Raw genomic sequence first — 18,221 nt, 5'->3', positions numbered from 1 at the left:
TTTTTTATTTATATACATATAAATGGTAGTTACATTGGTATTTTTAATATTTGAGGATTTAATATTTGCCTAACTTGACAATAAAGCCTTCCAGTACATAGTTATTATAGTATACTCGATTGATACACAATTTTTGATTTTAAAATTTTTTAAAAATGGGATGCACTTCTTCTAAGCCAAGAACGCTCGGAACTCTTAAACAAGTGGAATCCTTCAGCACGGATGACATGGAACCGCCACGTCATACTGAATCAGACGTTATGCTTAAACCGAGTACGATAATAGCTAATTAGATAATATACCGTTAGTCTAAATGCGCGATTGTGTGACATTTTATAATCGTAATACCCGTTTTTATTAACACCTTATTATAGGCATGTACATTGGCGATAAGAAGACCGATTTCAACAGCCTGTACACACCCTGTAGAAAACTTGGCAGCGGCGCCTACGGAAATGTGTACCTGTGTACGAGGAAGGAAACCAGTAAAGAATACGCAGTTAAGGTCATAAAGAAGCAGGACCTGTCAGATCGGAAACTATCCAATGATTTGCTGAAGGAAGTAAACTACCTGAAGGAGCTGGATCACCCGAACATTGCAAAGCTGCATGACGTGTACGAGGATGATACGGCATACTATATAGTAATGGATGCGTGCTACGGAGGAGAGTTGTTCGAACAAATAATTAAGAGGAAGAAGCTTACGGAAAGCTGCTCAGCGTCGATCATAAAACAGATACTGTCAGGAGTCTGCTATTTACACAAGAACAGGATCGTACACAGAGACCTGAAGCCGGAAAATCTGCTATTGGAAACGGAAGAAGTAAACTCGAGGATAAAGATAGTCGACTTCGGCCTATCGGCAAGATTATTCGATCAGACGCTGAGGGAGCGACTGGGAACGTAAGTGATGCTAGATAAGTAAATGGGCGTTGTGTGCGCGGATTCAGCTTAAAAACGGTTTCTTAGGGTCTATTATATCGCTCCGGAAGTAATTAAGAAGAATTACGATGAAAAGTGCGACGTGTGGTCATGCGGCGTCATACTCTACATTTTGCTGTGCGGTAAGTTTCATTTATTAAGTTGATGTTAAAATGTTGCATTTTTGCGGCTAAATGGCTTCTAGGATATCCGCCTTTCGCGGCAGGCCAGGACAACGAGATTATACAAAAGGTCGTAGAAGGCTCCTACACGTTCCCTTCGAAGGAGTGGTCAAAAGTGTCGAGTGACGCTAAGGACCTGATAAACATGATGTTGACGTACGACCCGAAAAAGAGGATCTCGGCAGCCCAAGCGCTCCGCCACCAGTGGATCGTTAAACGAACGAAGGAATCCAGTAACATCTTTGAGCCTGAATCCATGTCACTCGCACTCACAAACCTCAGGTCGTTCACGAAGACGCAGAAGTTGGGGCAGGCAGCGATGCTTTTAATGGCAAACAAGTTCACCACAAACGATGAAATTAACGAACTGACGAAACTATTTTCGGAATTGGACACGAACGGGGACGGCTCCTTGGACAGGAGTGAGTTGCTGCACGGATACAGAAAGGTTAAGCAGGTACACAATTTATTCTAATGATTACCAATTTTGTAGCATATGCGTGACTCGTGTTCCAAAATGACTGACGAGGAAATTAAAAAGGAAGTCAATGATATAATTAAGGCCTGTGACCTAGATCACAGCGGAACCATAAACTACTGTGGTAAGTTTCAACACTATTGCGCCACTAGTATTATTTTACCATTAATATTATTGTACCATTAACACTAATATTATCGACAATAATATAGCTACTAGTATTGCAACAACACTAATAACAATTGACAATGGCATTTTAGAATTCATAACTGGCTGTATCGATAAGTGTAAATTACTTTCCAAGGAGAGACTGAAGTTGGCATTCTCCACATTTGACGCAGATGGCTCAGGCAAAATAAGCAAGAAAGAGATAACTGAAGTAAGTCGCGAGATGGAATTCATGTTTGTAAGACCTGCTAGCAGTAGACTATTAGTATCACTAGTGATATTGTTAGCAATAGTAGTGGCAATGTTGTTAGTATTACGGTTGTTAGTGGTGGTAGTAGTCTTTTGAACTCACCTATGCGCTTTCGTAGATCTTTGGACTCTGTAAATTACCTGAGAGCTGGTCCACGCTCCTAGACGACATGGACGTGAACCACGACGGTGAAATCGATTTTGATGAGTTCGTTTCCATGCTAAATCAGGTTTCTGCCTTCTAGAACCGCCTTTAACTGTTTTAATTTTTAACGCCTCTTCAGTGATACATTTAACGCCATAAATTCTGCATTCACATCCATTGGATGCTATGTTTAACGTCTGTTAACCGCTATGTTAAACGTATCTTAAGCGGTATGTTTAAAGTCTGTTAAGCTTTTATGTAAGAAGGCGTGTATTAGAGTACGTAGGTGTGTGTATAAAACCTGCATAACTAAATGTGTGTAAATTTAAATCATATTGAGTCGAAGAAGAACGAGTGGTACGGCCACGAAATAAACTGCGCCTTTGCGTTCCCCTTGTCTCTGATCTGCTGCTCCCAGTACCTGCGGTGCTCGGGGCTCGTGAACTCGATGTCCAGGTTGAAGAGGGCCCTGTCGTCCAGCACGCACGAGTCGAAAAGCTCCAGCCTTATCTGCCAGCCCCAAACCGACATGTGCTCGAACATGCTGCTCAGCCTGCTGCTGAGGGAGCTGTACCTGGTGACGGAGGTGGCCTTGGCTCCCCTCAGCAGCCTGCTCATCAGGTTCTCAGCCCCGAGGTACGGCCTCAAGATGCGCATTTTTTCCATGTTGCTCTTGCTGATGTTCCTGAGGTACAGCACCCTGTTGTCCACCCTTAGTCTGAATGGACTACCGGTGTTTTCGGACGTTTCTGTTTTTGCGCAGTAGAAGCCCCGGTTCTTGCCACTCGCGGGGCCTTTCCCGTGCTTCCAAAGGCTCAAGTCTGCTGTGGCCGGCACGTTAACTCCTTCAAAGACTGGACTCGAGTTGCTGCTATTCAAGGGTTCGGCGTTCCTATTCATCGAGACACCCGAAGTCCTGTTCTTCTTTGGACTCGAGTGCCCTTTGGTTGCAGAATTCGAGGACGACTCTGAGGATTTGCTCGTGCCGCAGCTAAAGCTGTCGTTCTCGCTGTTGTTTTCCAGCAGCTGAATGCTCGGGTGCACCTGCGCCAGGCTGTTCGGCGCCAGTATCGAGTAGATGGAGCTGAAGGTTATGAAGCCGGCTGGCTGCAGCAGCGAGTTCTCTCTGAAGAACAGGATGACGTTGCCGAAAATGAGCATGTTCTTCTTTCGACACCCGTCCAGCCACACTGCGTACTTGTCCAGGTAGTCGTGGCGGCCAAACTCCTCGCTCCCATATTTACCAGGGGTGAGAAGGCCGGGAATGGCAAAAGGTGCCTTTGAATCTGAGATTATTCCCGAGGTGGATCCGTAACCTTGACCTGAAAAGCCTGATCCACCTACATGGCCAATGTTAATGCCATCGAGCGGCAGTCTTAATGCGCCTATTGTTACATTTGGATTCGGGGTTGTAGAGGCTGTGACGGAACCATTTACGTTTCCACCTCCAGCAGAAACGTTTACGCTTGACCCGTAGTTGACCTGACTCGTGTGCCCCCTCGATGCTGCACCGTTAGATCTTTGATACGCGTTTCCCGTGTTGGCTGCGAATGTCGTGCTCGTGTTTGTTGCATCATTTGGGTTTCCGGCCGTCGTCGACGATCCGTAATTGGCTCCATTGGAGTTGTATCCTGTGTTGGCCACTGTGTAATTAAAGGTCTGATTTCCTGCATTGGTGTCATTGACAAATGTGCCACTGGCCACGTCAGTCTTACCAACACAGACTGGTCCCTCGCTTCCTTCACTTGCACTGTCCCTCCCGCCCACGCGTATGAATCCCACGTGGTATAGGCAGTTGTAGGCGTATTGCGATAGCATTGATTGTGCGTCTTTTGGTGCTGCGAAGAAATTTCTCCTGAAGCTCCTCTTGTACACGTCCAGGTCCCTCAGGTCCAACTGCGGCGTGAACTTTATCTGCTCCAGGACTCCTGCCACCAGCTTCACGCACTCCTCCTCCGCCATTTCCGGGTTAACTGGGAAGTCGAAGTAGTCTATCACCGAGTCCCAGATCGACATCGAGTCGAAGAATATTGCCTCGCAGACGTCAGTCCCGCTCTCGCGCACCTTTTCTGCGTACCTCTTCACTATTATGAAGAACGTCTCAACGAACACTGCCCTTTTAAACGCCAGCGTCAGCCCCCTGCAGCTTTGCGCCAGCGGCCCCTTCGGTCCTATCAGGCACTCGTCCGTGTTGTGCAGTATGTCATAGTACAATTTCGACTCGCTCACGAAGTATATTTCTTCTATCAGCTTCAGCACCGGCCCTGCGCACTCCGACGCCATTCTCAGGACCGCGTTGTACTGCATCCTCTGCAGCCTCTCCAGTGCCGGCGCCAGCAGGTACATCGTCACACCCCCGCTGCCGCTGCTCAGCTTCCACTTCACGTCGCTCTTCATGCTATCTCCTCTGTAGCTGAACAGCTGACTCTCTCTGTAGCCCTCTTCGACGAAGAGGCTGTCCGAGTACGTGTTGAAGCACTTCATCAGCTCCGCGTCCGAGAGGGCGCCAAGCTTGTCGTGCGCCCAGGCTGTGTAGTTAACGTCCACATCCACCATCAGCGTGTGCACCTGTGTCAGGTCCTGCAGCCTCCTCACCAGGAACTCCACGTACTTCTTTGGCTCCATCTCCGTCTTCAGGCTCTCGTACACCACGTTTAGGTACGACTCGAAGAGCACTATGTATACGAATCCCACCAATGATATGTACACCACTTGTGACCAGCTAACATCTCCCACCAGCTCCAGCGACTCCAGTGTCCTCTCCAAGTCCTTCAGGTGTCTTCCAAACTCGTGCGCTCCTGCCAAGTCTGGGTTTCCCCCTTCCTTCGCTTCTTCGTTCTGTGAAGTGCGATTCTGTTTTTCTGAGACCAACGATATGTGGTCCTCGAATTCCGTGGCTCCGTTATTCCCTTCATCCTCCTCTGCTCCTCCCGGCCCATTTACGCTTCTCATATACTTTATATTCAGGTCCTCCTCCTTCACGTCTTCGTACATCCCCTTTTCTGCCCCAAACCTCTCGCTCGGTGACTCCATGTCCTCGTTAAATGGCGAATCCACTATCGTCTGCGTCTCCGACTGGAAGGTTATGTCCTGCGAGATCAGCGTCACGAAGTGTATGTTGTGCAGCACGTGGTTCAGGTCGTGTATGGTCGCCTGGTACTGTCCTTCCACCTTCATGTGCGCTATGAACGGGAGCAGGCTCCTTAACTCGCTCGTGTCGAGGTACAGCCACCATGCGTCCTTCAGTGCGAACCAGAGCGAGTTTAGGATAAGGTCGTAGATCTCGTCTCTGATGTACACGTGTTTGATTCTGTACGAGAGCAGTGCGTTGTCCAGCTTGATGAAGAACTTGTACAGGTACACGCAGTCGTGCAGGCTAAACGTCGAGAGCTGCTTCAGCACTCCGTCGTACAGGTCGAACGCCACGTCCACGTAGCAGAGGCAAAACAGCTTAGTCGCCAGGCTGCTTCTCCCGTACTTATCCAGCAACGCTTCTCCTCTGTCGATGTGCAGCTTCACTATTCTTATGAAGCTATCCACTTGCAGGTCCAGCCCCTTGAACTGTTTGTAGAACCTGTAGTTCCTCTCATTCCTCACTGCTCTGTTAAAGCAGTTTGCCAGTCTTCCTGACTTAAGCTTTTTGAAGTACTCCTTGTCCGCTGGGCTCTGCTTCCCTCCCAATGCGATTGCCAGGTCGTTGATTGACAGCTCCAGTAGCTCCAGGTCCGAGTATATTATTTGCAGAACCCCTCTGTCTATCTCATCTTCCTCTTTCGACATTGGTTTTTCTGCTACATAAAGATCCAATTGGCATAATTTACTTTCTTCTTCTCTTTATAAAACTTAAATTTAAAATCAACTCTCTTGTTTTCTATATATTCTTACACATTCAATTAAACATCATTAAGGTTATGAAATCACTTTCACCCGAATTATCAAATCTTAAATATTCAAATTTCAATTTTTTTTATGTTATTGCTATTTTATTATAGAATTATATCAGCTTTAAAATCATTTACATCGTTTACATAAACATTTAATTAAAACTATTAATCATGCATCCAAATACCCTTTTACTAATATATTTACGTCAATCTACTAAAATAATATCATACAATATAATACAACTAATATTTATTCACTAAATTATTCAAATCATACAGTGGTACTGTAAATTGTAGTGAACCATCTATGGTTTACTTGCGATCACATCTTTAAATATATAATTGTTCGATTCATCGATATGTGCCACTATATTGTTACATTCTACACATTTAGCTGTTCTCTTTTCATTTATTAATTTTTTTCTCATTCTTCGTTTATTGGAATCAGGTGTAACCATAACATCTTCAGATGAAGCCATTTTGGAAGAATCATCTGTTGCATCATCATCAAATAAATTTACAACCGATTTTGACACAAATGAATTCTTTTTCCTATATATTTTATGTGAAAATACGCCTATATCACTGAATGGCGATTTTAACAAGTAAATACTTATTTAAACCCTTAAAAAAGTTTACAAATCTAACTTATATAAAAACTTTCTATTTACTTTTCACACATACTTACAGTTTGCATTGATAAGATACTGGTGTGAAGCACATGGCACAACAGAGAACTGCGTCTGTTGACTTGTCGCCTTCCCCTAAAAATAATTAAAAATTAGTGAATATTTAATCAAGCATTGTTTATCACTTATTTAAATATGTTTCAGATCTGGTGGAATATTAACTTACGGAAATTATCATTTACATATTGGTCGTCCGAATCGTCGAGATCAGAACCATATAAATCCTCAGATTGTTCAAAATTCGGATCCGAATCATTGATTTCTAAACAAAATACGTTTATTTGTTGACTTGTATTTAAAATGAACAGTAGAAGTCAACCAACCTGGTTGTATTGTTACTCCAATATTATGAATTTTATTTAATAAACCTCTAGAAGGCTTCATTATTTACAAAAATCATTATTATTTTACAATTATCTGCTTTATAATATTATATTATACATACATTATATTTAATGCTACATTTAATACACAATTAAGATTTGACATTATAAATGATAATATTTTACTTGACATCTAAATATATATATAATTTATGTCACACAGTTCCAAAATAACCTGTGGAATCCAGATTATTTAACTTTTTATTAATGTCGGGCAGTATGCTTCTTACGACCACATTCCCAATACAAAAATCACTTTAATAATTACAGATTCTTGTTATTATTTCTTAATTCGCATTTTTCAAACATATATTTTGGAATCCAAGTTTATAGGAACTTTAAATACTTTAATTCAATCAGAATCTTAACAGGTAGACAGTAGTCATTAATTTAATCATTGTTACTACGGTATTTTAGCCTCCCCCTGATGTTATCGACAAAATGATAAATTATTTTTCAGATTAAAATGCCTTTCAAGAGGAGAAACGCCGGAAGGTCCAAACACGGAAGGGGCCACGTTAACCCAGTCAGATGCAGCAACTGCGGCCGCTCAGTGCCAAAGGACAAGTCCATCAAGAGGTTTAACGTTAGAAACATCGTTGACGCCAGTGCCCAGAGGGACATTAGGGAGGCTTGCGCATATTCACGTAAGTTTATTTTAAGTACCTTATTGTGCATATAACAGTACATTTACTAATATTTTTGCAGTGTTCAATGTGCCAAAACTCTACATAAAGCAGTGCTACTGCGTCTCTTGCGCTATTCACTCGAGGGTGGTCAGGGTCCGCTCAGCCGAAGGACGCAAGGTCAGGGCGCCTGTTCATCACAGGCCCTTGCAGGTAAAGCTCAACCTGCCAAACAAGGATAACTAAGAAACGCATAAAACTCTTAAGTTACTTTCCAAACACCCTGTACGTGTTATTTATATTAAGTGTTGTTGGTACCTGTGTTAGTGACCTGGTTCTCCCTGGGAGTGAAGCTGGGAGGACACTGGTGCGATATGCAGGATGACCTGAAAGTTAAGTTGAATTAAACGAACTACCAGCAGGCACACATGTTAGATTTGCAGTACTCGAGGTTGAGAACTTCACAGAGAGGGTACCCTACGTGCGCTCATTTGACTTGAGTGTTACCGTGAGGTGTGAGATTCGTCGACATACAAATTAGACGCCCCCTGCCACCTTCGCAGTCTAAACGGGGATAATTCCAAATAAAATACCTGATTTCACCAGAGGATGGTCAAAGAGAGGCAGGTCTGAAGTAAAGTGAGTAGATAATGAACAAACTTATGGTCCCAGGAAAAGAAACTCGCTGAGTACACACATGATCGCAAGTCTACAAAAAGAAATATTTATGATACAAGCTTACAGATAAACAGTAGTGTCCAATCAGTAGAGATTCCGGAGAAAGGTTTGAGCAGTTTTCGACACAATAAACTTTGCTAGCAAAGAGCTTCAAAAAAAGTAAACATTTTAGTTTGTGATAAAACATATTAAAAAGTTATGAATATATAAACACATTTTAGGATACAGTGTATATGTTACAAACAATTCAAGTAGGATTCCTTTATTCATAATAACGGTGGTGTGTGTGGTTGCAACATTGGATTCCACACCATTAACCACTTTTTAAGACAATCCGTCCCCGATTATAATCATAATTTTAAATATATAAATGGGAATCACCAAGGATGTTCCATGGGTCGAGAAGTACCGTCCAAAAAAACTGTCGGATGTTATATTTCAAACACAGGCAGTGTCCATAATGGAGCAAATAATAGAGACTTTCAATGTAATCGCCCTTTATAGAAACACCTGAATTTAAACATTATCTTTATTCTGACTTATATTTACTACAGATGCCTCATATGATATTCCATGGGCCTCCTGGGACTGGAAAAACGTCGGCAGCTCTGGCTATGGCAAGACAGATTTACGGGTACAAATTACAGCAATGATTCATGTAGAATAACATTTCTTTTAAATAGGCTACTTATTAATTAATACGGATGGTCTATTAACACAAAATGGTTAATTTGACTTGATAGGTTGGAAGGGATGAGAGAACGAGTTTTAGAATTGAACGCTTCAGATGAAAGAGGTAGTCTCACAGCTAATATTGGTGGAATTGATTTGTGATAAGATATTTAAGACAATTTTAGGAATCGATGTCGTTAGAGATCGTATTAAGACGTATACCAGGATAAATATATCAAACAATAAAATAAATCCCGAAACAAACAGGTAAATGAGTGCACATGTAGAGTGTGTGTTTAAATATTTACTGAGTTGCCTCAATTTAGCTATGTTAGATTTTCTTAACTCTCAATCACTAAGTGGCCAATTGATGTGTAGAGTTATGCCGAATTACAAAATCATTATCCTCGATGAAGCGGACATGATCACAGCGGACGCACAGGCAGCTCTGAGAAGAGTGATTGAGAACTACTCAGGAATATCACGCTTCATCCTGATCTGCAACTATTTGCATAAAATAATTGGACCAATATACTCGAGGTGCTCAGTGTTCCACTTTAAGCCAATCGACACGAGCTCGCAAGTCAAAAGGCTCGAGTACATATGCTCCAAGGAGGGAATAAAGTATGATACGAAGGTAAAGGCCTCTATACTGTGGAAAATTATGAGCAGGCGCTGGAATTTTTAACTAAAGTGTCCTCAGGAGATATGAGAAAGGGAATAACCATACTACAGGTAAATCCGAGTAAACTATACAGGAGACAAGTGGAGTGAGAGTCAACCCGTATTTACATGATTTACCCGTGTTAAAGCTCAAATTGTAACTTAATTTTTAGTCTACTGCCTCACTGTATAATGAAATAACGGAGAATGCTGTGTATAGTGTCTCGGGGGTAGGTGAATATGGCATATGAGTTCATTCTGCCTAAGCAGACATACATAATCGTTTAGCAACCCCCAAGGAGTCTGGTGGAACGCATTTTCGAAGAGTGTAGGAAAAAGGACGGAGATGTATGTTCACCGGTTTGACGCTGCTTCAGGTCGAGGCGATGTGTAGGGACATTGTACACGAGGGGTGGGACGTATCGGCAATATTTCAGCAGGTAGGTCGAGAGTGAGCAATGTCCGAGTTAGATTTGCGACTATGTGGTCAACAGCGACGCAATCGGGGACGTCGACAAGTCTAAGATATCGCTGGAACTGGCACACCGGGACTATGCACTGCTGCAAGGTACGCTCCTCGGCCCCTCATTTACTGTAACACGCTTAGGAGGCTCGCAATATTTCCAGTTGGCGTCAGCATGTTTTCATATTAGAAACACGATTGCTGGGGGTACACGACTGTAGCCACTTTAATATATTTCCGTCATTTTTTCATATTATGGCCAGGATCAATGTTAAACTGCTAATTAATCATTATGACAGAGAGTTCAAAGTCCAAAGTAGGTTTTTGCCCTAGCCTTAACCGGCAAATTCCGTATAGCCTCTTCTTTATATTTTTTTCATATTCGCTCCCTTTTGCATTATAATCATTGTTTTTTAGACTTAGATTTTCCGGAATCTGCCAAGGTTAAATTGGTAAAAGAGAGGTTGCTAGAATCCGAGACGTTTAAGGGTACGTTTGTATTTACGGTTTATTCTCCAGTTATTATTTCCATTCTCCCTATAATTTTTTATTTCAGAATGTAATATACGGGTTATTTATCGTGGCTTATTATTAACTGATGAGAAGCTCTTGAAAAATCTCCCTGGTTGCTCCTACGACGAACTTATTCTAACCGTTTTTATCACAAAGCCAAATTCACCTCCGGCTTCCACTCCACGTACGTTTACTTTATTTTATTCGTTAATTTTCCTTTAGAGCGTAGAGATCTTTGGAAATGGAGCACTTCTGCCTGGATAGCTATAATAGCTACTCTATGGTGTTACAAGTTCAAGTTTGAGCAGTCTTTCAAGAACTTTTCCGTTTTAATTCTCTACATAGCCACCTTTTTCTGTGTTCACACTCTTGTATCGAGGATTATCAGGGGCAATCGTAGTCGGCAGCCTACATCTGCTGCTTAGCACTGTTTGTGCCACCTTTATTTTTTAATCTCGTGTACGAATATAGACTTAATTCATGACTCTTTTGTTTACACATTACTCTATTTTAGCTAATTATCTCAATTTATCAACTACGTGGTCCCTCTAACCCATTTTACCCAGTTTAGTTGCATATGTGCTTTCTAATCATATAGCCGTAAATTACCAAAACATTATGCAAATTGTCGTAGGAATTCCTGCAGACGTGACTCTCTGACCATGCTTAGTTGCTCAGTAAGCTAAACACATGCTTATATGAGAACCGGCTACGTACCTGTTTGTCCACTAATGGGTCCTTGTATTGGCTTTCGACCAAGGGTAGTACTGGAACATAGTATCCCATTCTAAATAATGTTAATAAACAGCTAAGTATCTATTTGGCAGGCTCAATATCTAATTTTAGGGTCTTTTTCTGTAAATTTAAAAGGCTTTTAGTGCTAATGTGTTCTTACTTTTGCGACAAGCTGAGATATAACTGCTCAAGCTTCGACCTATCTTCCTCCTTCAACTTATTTACGTTAAATCCCTTGTTTGATTTACACAGTTTCGCCAATTTGGACACTTCCTTATATTCGTCAGTGCTAAACATTTATTACTACTGCGCGTTGTGGTATTATCATTAGTAACAATAGCAGCAGTGGCAGTAATAACAGCTCCATGGCAATAGTAGCAGCTGTAATTTTAGCATCAATAGCGACGGTAATCATAGTATCATGGTACAAATTGATAAACTTACGTCACTGTGTATGTGTTCAGAAACTCCTGCTCCTTCTGCTTAAACACGTCGTTGCACCTCTTTACGAAACTGTTGTTACTCTTGTTCTAGATTTAAATTAGTTAATTTTGTTTGAATATTTGCATAAATTCTTCACATTCTTATCTATCTACTTACTGATTGAAATTGCTCCAGACTCGTGTTGAAGAAGTTAAACAGCGGATCGTCCTTTTTACTGTATTCTCCCTTCAACTCGTTCACTGATGACAGTAACGCTTCCGTCTTCATTTCCGAGCTCGTTTTAAACGTTTCCAGAAACAGCTTCACCAACTCAGTCACCATAGTCTACGTAGTTAATGAGACTTACATATCTTATTAGTCCTATCTTTCGTATATTATCTTAAATGTGCACACTATCATTCATGTACCATCATTTATGTAATATATGTACCACCATTTATGTATTATAATCTAATTGGTACAATCTAAATAACATAGTATTTTACTGGTCTTACCTTCTCCAGTGAACTTGATATTGCCGACTCCTGCAGTGCCATGCTGTTTAGTCTTTCCTTCATCAGGTTGGTCGCTTCGCTCTTCATCTTCAGCAGCAGTGCTCTCTTATACTCCTCCATCTTCTTCGTCACTTCCGACTTGAACCCTTCCACGTACTCCGCGCACTTCGAGTCCTCCAGGTAGTCTGAAACGAGTCATTCTCCTTCCACTTACTTCTCAGCTGCGCGTAGATTGCCTCTTCGCAGTAGTCCTTCTCCTGCCTCAGCTTCTCGATGAGTGCGTTTTCCTCCTTCCAGAAGTACTCCTTCAGCCACTTCTGGAAGTACGAGGCCAGCAGGTAGAACACTGCTCCGAAGGGCAGTGTTTTTGCGAAGAACCATGCGTTTCCCAGCACTGCGTTTGACAGTGCGAACCAGCAGCCTAGGAACACCAGTCCGTAGCTCGACACTAGGTTCGACGGCTTCTTCAGCTTCAGCTCCACCAGCTGCTCCGGGTTACTCGCTCTCTCCTTCAGGCAGTACTTATAGCAGTCCTCCTCCTCCAGCTCAAACAACACCGCCAGCTCTACGCAATAGTGTCCTACTCTCACATACCTGGGTAGTGGAACTTGTAGTCGTTCGGGAACGCGAACCTGAATGCGTTCAGCTCCGATTCCGAGTACCCGTTCGCCCACATACAGTCCAGCAGCTCCTCCTTGGTTATGTACACGTCCTTCTCCACCACCAGTCCGTTTTCGCACCTGGCAAATCCCATTAAGTCGACACCCCTACCTTCTAACGAAATTCACGAACACCTCCTTCCTATTCTGTGCAGTTGTCAACAGGTTCAGGAATTTTAAAAACACTGGCATCTCCTTTGTGAAAGGATAAAAATCATCCCTAAACACGTTTTTTAGATTACGACGAGAAAGAAAACACGAATTAAATATCTACTCCTATGTGTCCACATCTCCAGTCCTACTTGGAAGGTTCCGAAAGGAAGATGTCGTCATATACACTGTCTGAAGTCCATGGCTTTGTTATACGATATTTTGTGTACTGGTTGCGTTTCGGAAGCCAATCCTTCCCAACGTTACCGTAAAATCTAACGATTATATTATTAGAGTATTTTTCATTCACGCTTTGTTTGTTAAAAGGTGTTATGGCTGAAGAAGGAGCACTTGAACATTTTACAAAACTACTGAAAGATCTTCTGTTAAGTTTCGATATATCCTTGGGGCAAATATGTGAATATTTGCTGTAACTATATCTTAAAATAACCTTATTCAAAGTCATCTAGTAACGAACTTGGTAAACGACTGATAAATTTTCACACATTTATTTGGTTAACTATGGGGTGTTAAAAAACAGATAAATTACATGAAAACGCACACCAATATGTTCCTTTTAATCATAAAATGTATTATAAATGTTAATATTTAATATGGACTCAAAATGGTGAGGACCAGAGTTTTAAACATAAACACTCTGGACAGCTTGCTATATCGCAACAATAAACATGTGTTTGTTTCAAATCACTCGAATATAAACCCACAAACTACTTTAAGCAACAACACTCACTTTGATATTGGTAGAAATTTATGCCAAAAATGCAATTCACTTTTAATTCACAAGAATTTTTTCAAAAGAAATATATACACTTCACGAATATGTAATAAAACTTTGGATTCTGTTAACCAAGACGCTCCTGGAATAACGAACACCTACTTTCCTGGTGGTTCAGATATTACTTCGCCGGATTCTTCATTGATTGACAAGTATGGAAGTCAGCTCCTTGATATTAGGATTGATAAACAGGCAGCCCTGACTCTGGAACCTGAAGCACATCTGGAAAATGTCAGATCGGTGGTGCTGAAAAGCGCCGAGGAAATTTCAATGTGGCTTAGGACGAACAGGCACTCGTATATAAAGGACGTTGACGAGTCGGTGGTTCAAATATTCAGGGAGGCTGAAAAGTTCGCATCGATCCACGGGCTGCTCCTTGGCGACGTATCAGTGGAGGATTTGAAGAGCCATGTGAAAAGTGTGAAAACCCTGTCAAGTCTCTTTTCAACACAGTTTATCAGGAAGCAGAAGAAGAAGCTGTACAAAGATAATGAGCTGCCTCTTTTGGCAACGCAGCAGACCAGGTCTGATGTAAACGAGTTTGAGAGTGCGAACGGGGAAGATGAGGGTAAAGCAGGGTATAGTGAGACGCTTAACTATAAAAGGCAGGAGTTGATAGAAAAGCTGAGTTTCAGCGAAGCGCTGGAGAGCGCAAAGGTGGAAGCGTCGAGTCTGTTGGACTTTAAGCACCCCTCGGAGCTGTCGTCGCTATCGAGCACGTGCTCACAGTGGATAGAGGATATATCAAGTTTTATAAAGAGGGACAGAGACAGAGGAGGAAACTTCGTGATACCGCTGGACCTTGACGAGGAGCAGTTGGCAACAACGACAGTGAAGGTAGTGTTGCAGTCGATGTGCTTCCCGACGTATACCTTCGACTCGAAGGGGAACAAGGGAGGGCTCTTCAAGAAGAGAATACAGCAGACGACGAGCAACCAGGTGCTGATATCGCACCTGGCGATAAAACTGGGCGATGAGATAGGGAAGATGTACAACGTGAGTAGCGGCGTAAAAGTGGAAGGTGAAGAAAGAAGGGAGTTGAGAACTGCCGAAAACAGAAACAGTAACGAAAACGACTGCGATACAAACGGTGTTGCCAGGGATTCTGAAGAAAACTATATAGAAATAAGGAGCGCCAAAGTCGCTGATAAGGACAAGGACAACAAGGTGACGGTGAAGTCAAACTTGAATGCAGTGATGAAGCACCTCGACGTGGACACGACGAAAAAGAGCTGGAACAGCTCACAGTCAGCAGCGGTGGGAGGATACCTGTTGAACGCGTTAATAAGGTCGTGTAAAATTGAGTTGGACCTGCAGACGGCAATGAAGCAGTACCTCTCAAACTACTCCTACTACTATAGTCAATCATTGCACAGTGGCGGTGCTAAAAGAACCGGCGAATCATCAGTAAGTGCTAACAAGAGATCAGCTACAGTTGCCCAATCGGCAGAAGATGCACTGGTAGTGAGTGACGGAAAGGATGAGCTTCATGCTTTTAAAGGGCCTGTTCTCGAGGACAAGTTGTCAGTCACAGGAGGAAAGATAAGCATGAGAGACAGCAAGTTGGACCTGGTGATGAGGTTCCTGAGCGTGATCAAGAAGAGCAGGTTCAACGAGTCGCTGGTGGAGGTGGAGGCATTCAGGCACGTGCTCCTGAGGCAGGGGATCAAGACCTTCGGAGTCCTCGAGATGAGAGAAAGCTGCATGCTGCAGCTGAGGGACTTCGTGGCGAAGAGTCTGCTGTCGCTAGCAGCGCTGCCGATGGTGTGTCGGCCGAAGAAGTGGATCAACGCCACAACAGGCGGGTCACTGCTCCTTAAGCACAACTTCATACGCGGAAGTAAGCTGAACGAGGTCAAGGTGTACGACCTGGAGGGCGTCTTCGACATAGTGAACAGGTTCTCGCAAGTGCCATGGGTGATCAACAGAGACATGCTGCAGATAATAAAGGCCATCAACAACGACCCGAATTCCATACCAATGAAACAGTTTGTGCCGTACAACCCGAATAGAATAGGAGAAAATGAGACCAGCATAGATGAGGTGGGAGGTAATGGTGGTAGTCGCAGTACCAGTACTACCAGCAGTAACTATAGTTGTAGTACTACCAGCAGTAACTATAGTCGTAGTATTGACAGTAATATTAGAGGCACCAGTGGCACTGTTGGTAACGGCACTTATAGCACTAGTGGTGGCAACAGCATCACTGGGAATAATGGCATTAGTGGGAATAATGGCGTCAGTGGCGGCGCTGACACCAAGCTGAACAGCGATCAACTGAGTGAACTGTCGCTGTTCCTGCGGAGAATTAAAATCGCAGACAGCTTCGTAAACGAGAAGAAGCTCTACGTGCCCCTGAACATCGACTTCAGGGGAAGGATGTATCCGCTCTCGCCGTACCTGAACCACATGAACGACGACCTGTGCAGAAGCCTGCTCCTCTTCTCCGAGAGGAGAAGGATGGGGGAGCGCGGCCTCTTCTGGCTCAAGATACACGTAAGCAACATGTTCGGCAACGACAAGAAGAGCTTCGAGGAGAGGATACGCTGGGTCGACGAGCACTACGCGATAATAGCTGACCTGACGAGGAACCCCTGGGGCGACTTCAACCAGAACTTCTGGGCGAAGGCCGACAAGCCGTTCCAGTTCTTCGCAGCCTCCCTGGAGCTCGTGCGGGCCGTGGAGTCGGGGGACCCTGCCAACTACAGGACGAACATTCCGATTCAGCAGGACGGCACGTGCAACGGGCTGCAGCACTACGCAGCACTCGGCCTCGACGAGGAGGGCGCGCGGTACGTCAACATGGTTGACGCGGCTGAGCCCCAGGACCTCTACTCGCACATTCTGCAGGTGGTGATAAAGAAGGTGTACCAGGACCTGAACTCTGCTGCTGGTGATCCGGGTACCGATACTGGCCATGCTGGTGTAGCTACAGCTGCTAGTAATACCAGTATCACTGGTGTAAATGGTACTGATGGTACTAATAGTACTGTTAATGATGGTACTGGTGTTGGCGTTGCTGTTGCTGGTGTGAATACTACTGGTATCAATGGTGATGCCACCTTGGCCGCTGGTGTAACTGCTGCCATAACCAAAATTACTCATGAAAATGGCAGTCTACCACTAACTAAGGACCAAGATGGTGCCTCAACGGTAAGTGCCGGTGGAGGTGGCGGTGGCAAGAAGAAGAAACGGAAAACGGACGGCAAGGCCACCTTGGAATCAAACAGAAGGCACGCAGAGCTGTGCATCAACAATAACCTGCTGTCGAGGAAGGTCGTTAAGCAGACTGTGATGACGATATGCTATGGAGTGACAAGGGTCGGGGCGATCGACCAGGTGGAGGCTAAGTTGAAGGACGTGAAGAAGGTGGCGCAGCTGCCGGAAGCCGAGTTGCGTGGCCTGGCCACGTACCTGGCGACGAAGATCCTGACGAGCATCACCTCGGTTTTCAGCAGAGCCATGGGCATAAAGAACTGGCTCGACGAGATCAGCCTGCTGCACAACCAGCACAACGTCCCCGTGACCTGGATCAGCCCCGTCGGGCTCCCCTGTGAGCAGCCCTACTGCCTCTCCGTGACCAAGACCGTGAAGACGCCCCTGCAGGCGATCAACGTGGCAAGGTACGTGCCCGGGGTCGACAAGAGGAGGCAGAAGCTGGCGTTCCCGCCGAACTTCATCCACTCGCTCGACGCGGCGCACCTCATGCTCACCGCCCGCAGGATGTTTGCGCACACGCAGAGCTTCGCGGCCGTCCACGACAACTTCTGGGTGCACCCGGACCACGTGGACCTGATGCACCGGTGCATCAGGGAGGAGTTTGTGGCCATGCACAGCCGGCCCATTCTGGAGGACCTCCACAAGTCGGTGGTGAGCAGGCTCCAGGTGCCCTTCAGGCCGCCCCCTTCCAAGGGCTCCCTTGACCTTAACCTCGTTCTGGGCAGCCGCTACTTCTTTCACTAGAGGGCCCATGACGTGGGTTTGCTCAACCCCTCGCCTTTGTTTCAAATAATGTGGTCTCGTAGGTTTTCGCAGTTACATGTGTCAACGTGTTACACGCTATTACGCCGTCACACATAGCGTACTCGTGCGCGTTTAGGTATACAGTACTGTGTATATATATGATTTACTCGTAAATTTATGTCAGTTGCTCTTTAAACGAATAGTTGTGGAGAATGCAAAGGACTCAAATTTGATCACAAGGCTCACTGGTGTGTATTTTCAAAAAT

The 18,221-nt window shown here is 44.1% G+C and overlaps 9 protein-coding genes across 9 annotated transcripts; 5 read left to right on the top strand and 4 right to left on the bottom strand.

The window, feature by feature from the left end:
* Positions 1-155: 155 nt before the first annotated feature.
* Positions 156-2,243, top strand: TOT_010000936 (calmodulin-domain protein kinase; the record flags this gene model as incomplete). The annotated part of the gene is made up of 7 exons (XM_009691487.1): positions 156-273; positions 375-903; positions 970-1,064; positions 1,127-1,560; positions 1,597-1,705; positions 1,842-1,960; positions 2,118-2,243. The coding sequence occupies 7 exons, from the start codon at positions 156-158 to the stop codon at positions 2,241-2,243; spliced, it is 1,530 nt and encodes a 509-aa protein (XP_009689782.1).
* A 230-nt stretch (positions 2,244-2,473) lies between these two features.
* On the bottom strand, positions 2,474-5,923 carry TOT_010000935 (conserved hypothetical protein; the record flags this gene model as incomplete). The annotated part of the gene is made up of 3 exons (XM_009691486.1): positions 2,474-2,734; positions 2,999-3,370; positions 3,830-5,923. The coding sequence occupies 3 exons, from the start codon at positions 5,921-5,923 to the stop codon at positions 2,474-2,476; spliced, it is 2,727 nt and encodes a 908-aa protein (XP_009689781.1).
* A 409-nt stretch (positions 5,924-6,332) lies between these two features.
* On the bottom strand, positions 6,333-7,100 carry TOT_010000934 (conserved hypothetical protein; the record flags this gene model as incomplete). Its single annotated transcript, XM_009691485.1, has 4 exons — positions 6,333-6,579; positions 6,716-6,791; positions 6,883-6,978; positions 7,040-7,100. 4 exons carry the CDS (start codon positions 7,098-7,100, stop codon positions 6,333-6,335), a joined length of 480 nt encoding a protein of 159 aa, XP_009689780.1.
* Positions 7,101-7,565: 465 nt separating this feature from the next.
* TOT_010000933 (ribosomal protein S26e) lies at positions 7,566-7,971 on the top strand (the record flags this gene model as incomplete). The annotated part of the gene is made up of 2 exons (XM_009691484.1): positions 7,566-7,746; positions 7,808-7,971. 2 exons carry the CDS (start codon positions 7,566-7,568, stop codon positions 7,969-7,971), a joined length of 345 nt encoding a protein of 114 aa, XP_009689779.1.
* Positions 7,972-8,137: 166 nt separating this feature from the next.
* Positions 8,138-8,590, bottom strand: TOT_010000932 (conserved hypothetical protein; the record flags this gene model as incomplete). The annotated part of the gene is made up of 4 exons (XM_009691483.1): positions 8,138-8,202; positions 8,233-8,289; positions 8,386-8,434; positions 8,468-8,590. 4 exons carry the CDS (start codon positions 8,588-8,590, stop codon positions 8,138-8,140), a joined length of 294 nt encoding a protein of 97 aa, XP_009689778.1.
* Positions 8,591-8,773: 183 nt separating this feature from the next.
* TOT_010001330 (replication factor C subunit) lies at positions 8,774-10,422 on the top strand (the record flags this gene model as incomplete). The annotated part of the gene is made up of 11 exons (XM_009691482.1): positions 8,774-8,890; positions 8,958-9,037; positions 9,147-9,202; positions 9,261-9,342; positions 9,454-9,712; positions 9,748-9,810; positions 9,912-9,968; positions 10,027-10,086; positions 10,116-10,178; positions 10,210-10,306; positions 10,346-10,422. 11 exons carry the CDS (start codon positions 8,774-8,776, stop codon positions 10,420-10,422), a joined length of 1,011 nt encoding a protein of 336 aa, XP_009689777.1.
* A 34-nt stretch (positions 10,423-10,456) lies between these two features.
* TOT_010000930 (uncharacterized protein) lies at positions 10,457-11,139 on the top strand (the record flags this gene model as incomplete). The annotated part of the gene is made up of 4 exons (XM_009691481.1): positions 10,457-10,517; positions 10,619-10,690; positions 10,758-10,898; positions 10,937-11,139. 4 exons carry the CDS (start codon positions 10,457-10,459, stop codon positions 11,137-11,139), a joined length of 477 nt encoding a protein of 158 aa, XP_009689776.1.
* A 191-nt stretch (positions 11,140-11,330) lies between these two features.
* On the bottom strand, positions 11,331-13,662 carry TOT_010000929 (conserved hypothetical protein; the record flags this gene model as incomplete). The annotated part of the gene is made up of 10 exons (XM_009691480.1): positions 11,331-11,396; positions 11,432-11,501; positions 11,610-11,738; positions 11,894-11,979; positions 12,050-12,217; positions 12,388-12,572; positions 12,602-12,952; positions 12,982-13,127; positions 13,159-13,266; positions 13,349-13,662. 10 exons carry the CDS (start codon positions 13,660-13,662, stop codon positions 11,331-11,333), a joined length of 1,623 nt encoding a protein of 540 aa, XP_009689775.1.
* A 159-nt stretch (positions 13,663-13,821) lies between these two features.
* TOT_010001329 (DNA-directed RNA polymerase precursor) lies at positions 13,822-17,955 on the top strand (the record flags this gene model as incomplete). Its single annotated transcript, XM_009691479.1, has 3 exons — positions 13,822-15,989; positions 16,194-16,917; positions 17,182-17,955. The coding sequence occupies 3 exons, from the start codon at positions 13,822-13,824 to the stop codon at positions 17,953-17,955; spliced, it is 3,666 nt and encodes a 1,221-aa protein (XP_009689774.1).
* Between the last annotated feature and the right edge of the window lie 266 nt (positions 17,956-18,221).

The sequence above is a fragment of the Theileria orientalis genome, chromosome 1 (assembly GCF_000740895.1).
Source record: "Theileria orientalis strain Shintoku DNA, chromosome 1, complete genome".
NCBI classification, from domain to species: Eukaryota; Apicomplexa; class Aconoidasida; order Piroplasmida; family Theileriidae; genus Theileria; species Theileria orientalis.
Note: the sequence above shows the minus strand (reverse complement) of the source record. Positions and strands in the feature narration are given on the sequence as shown.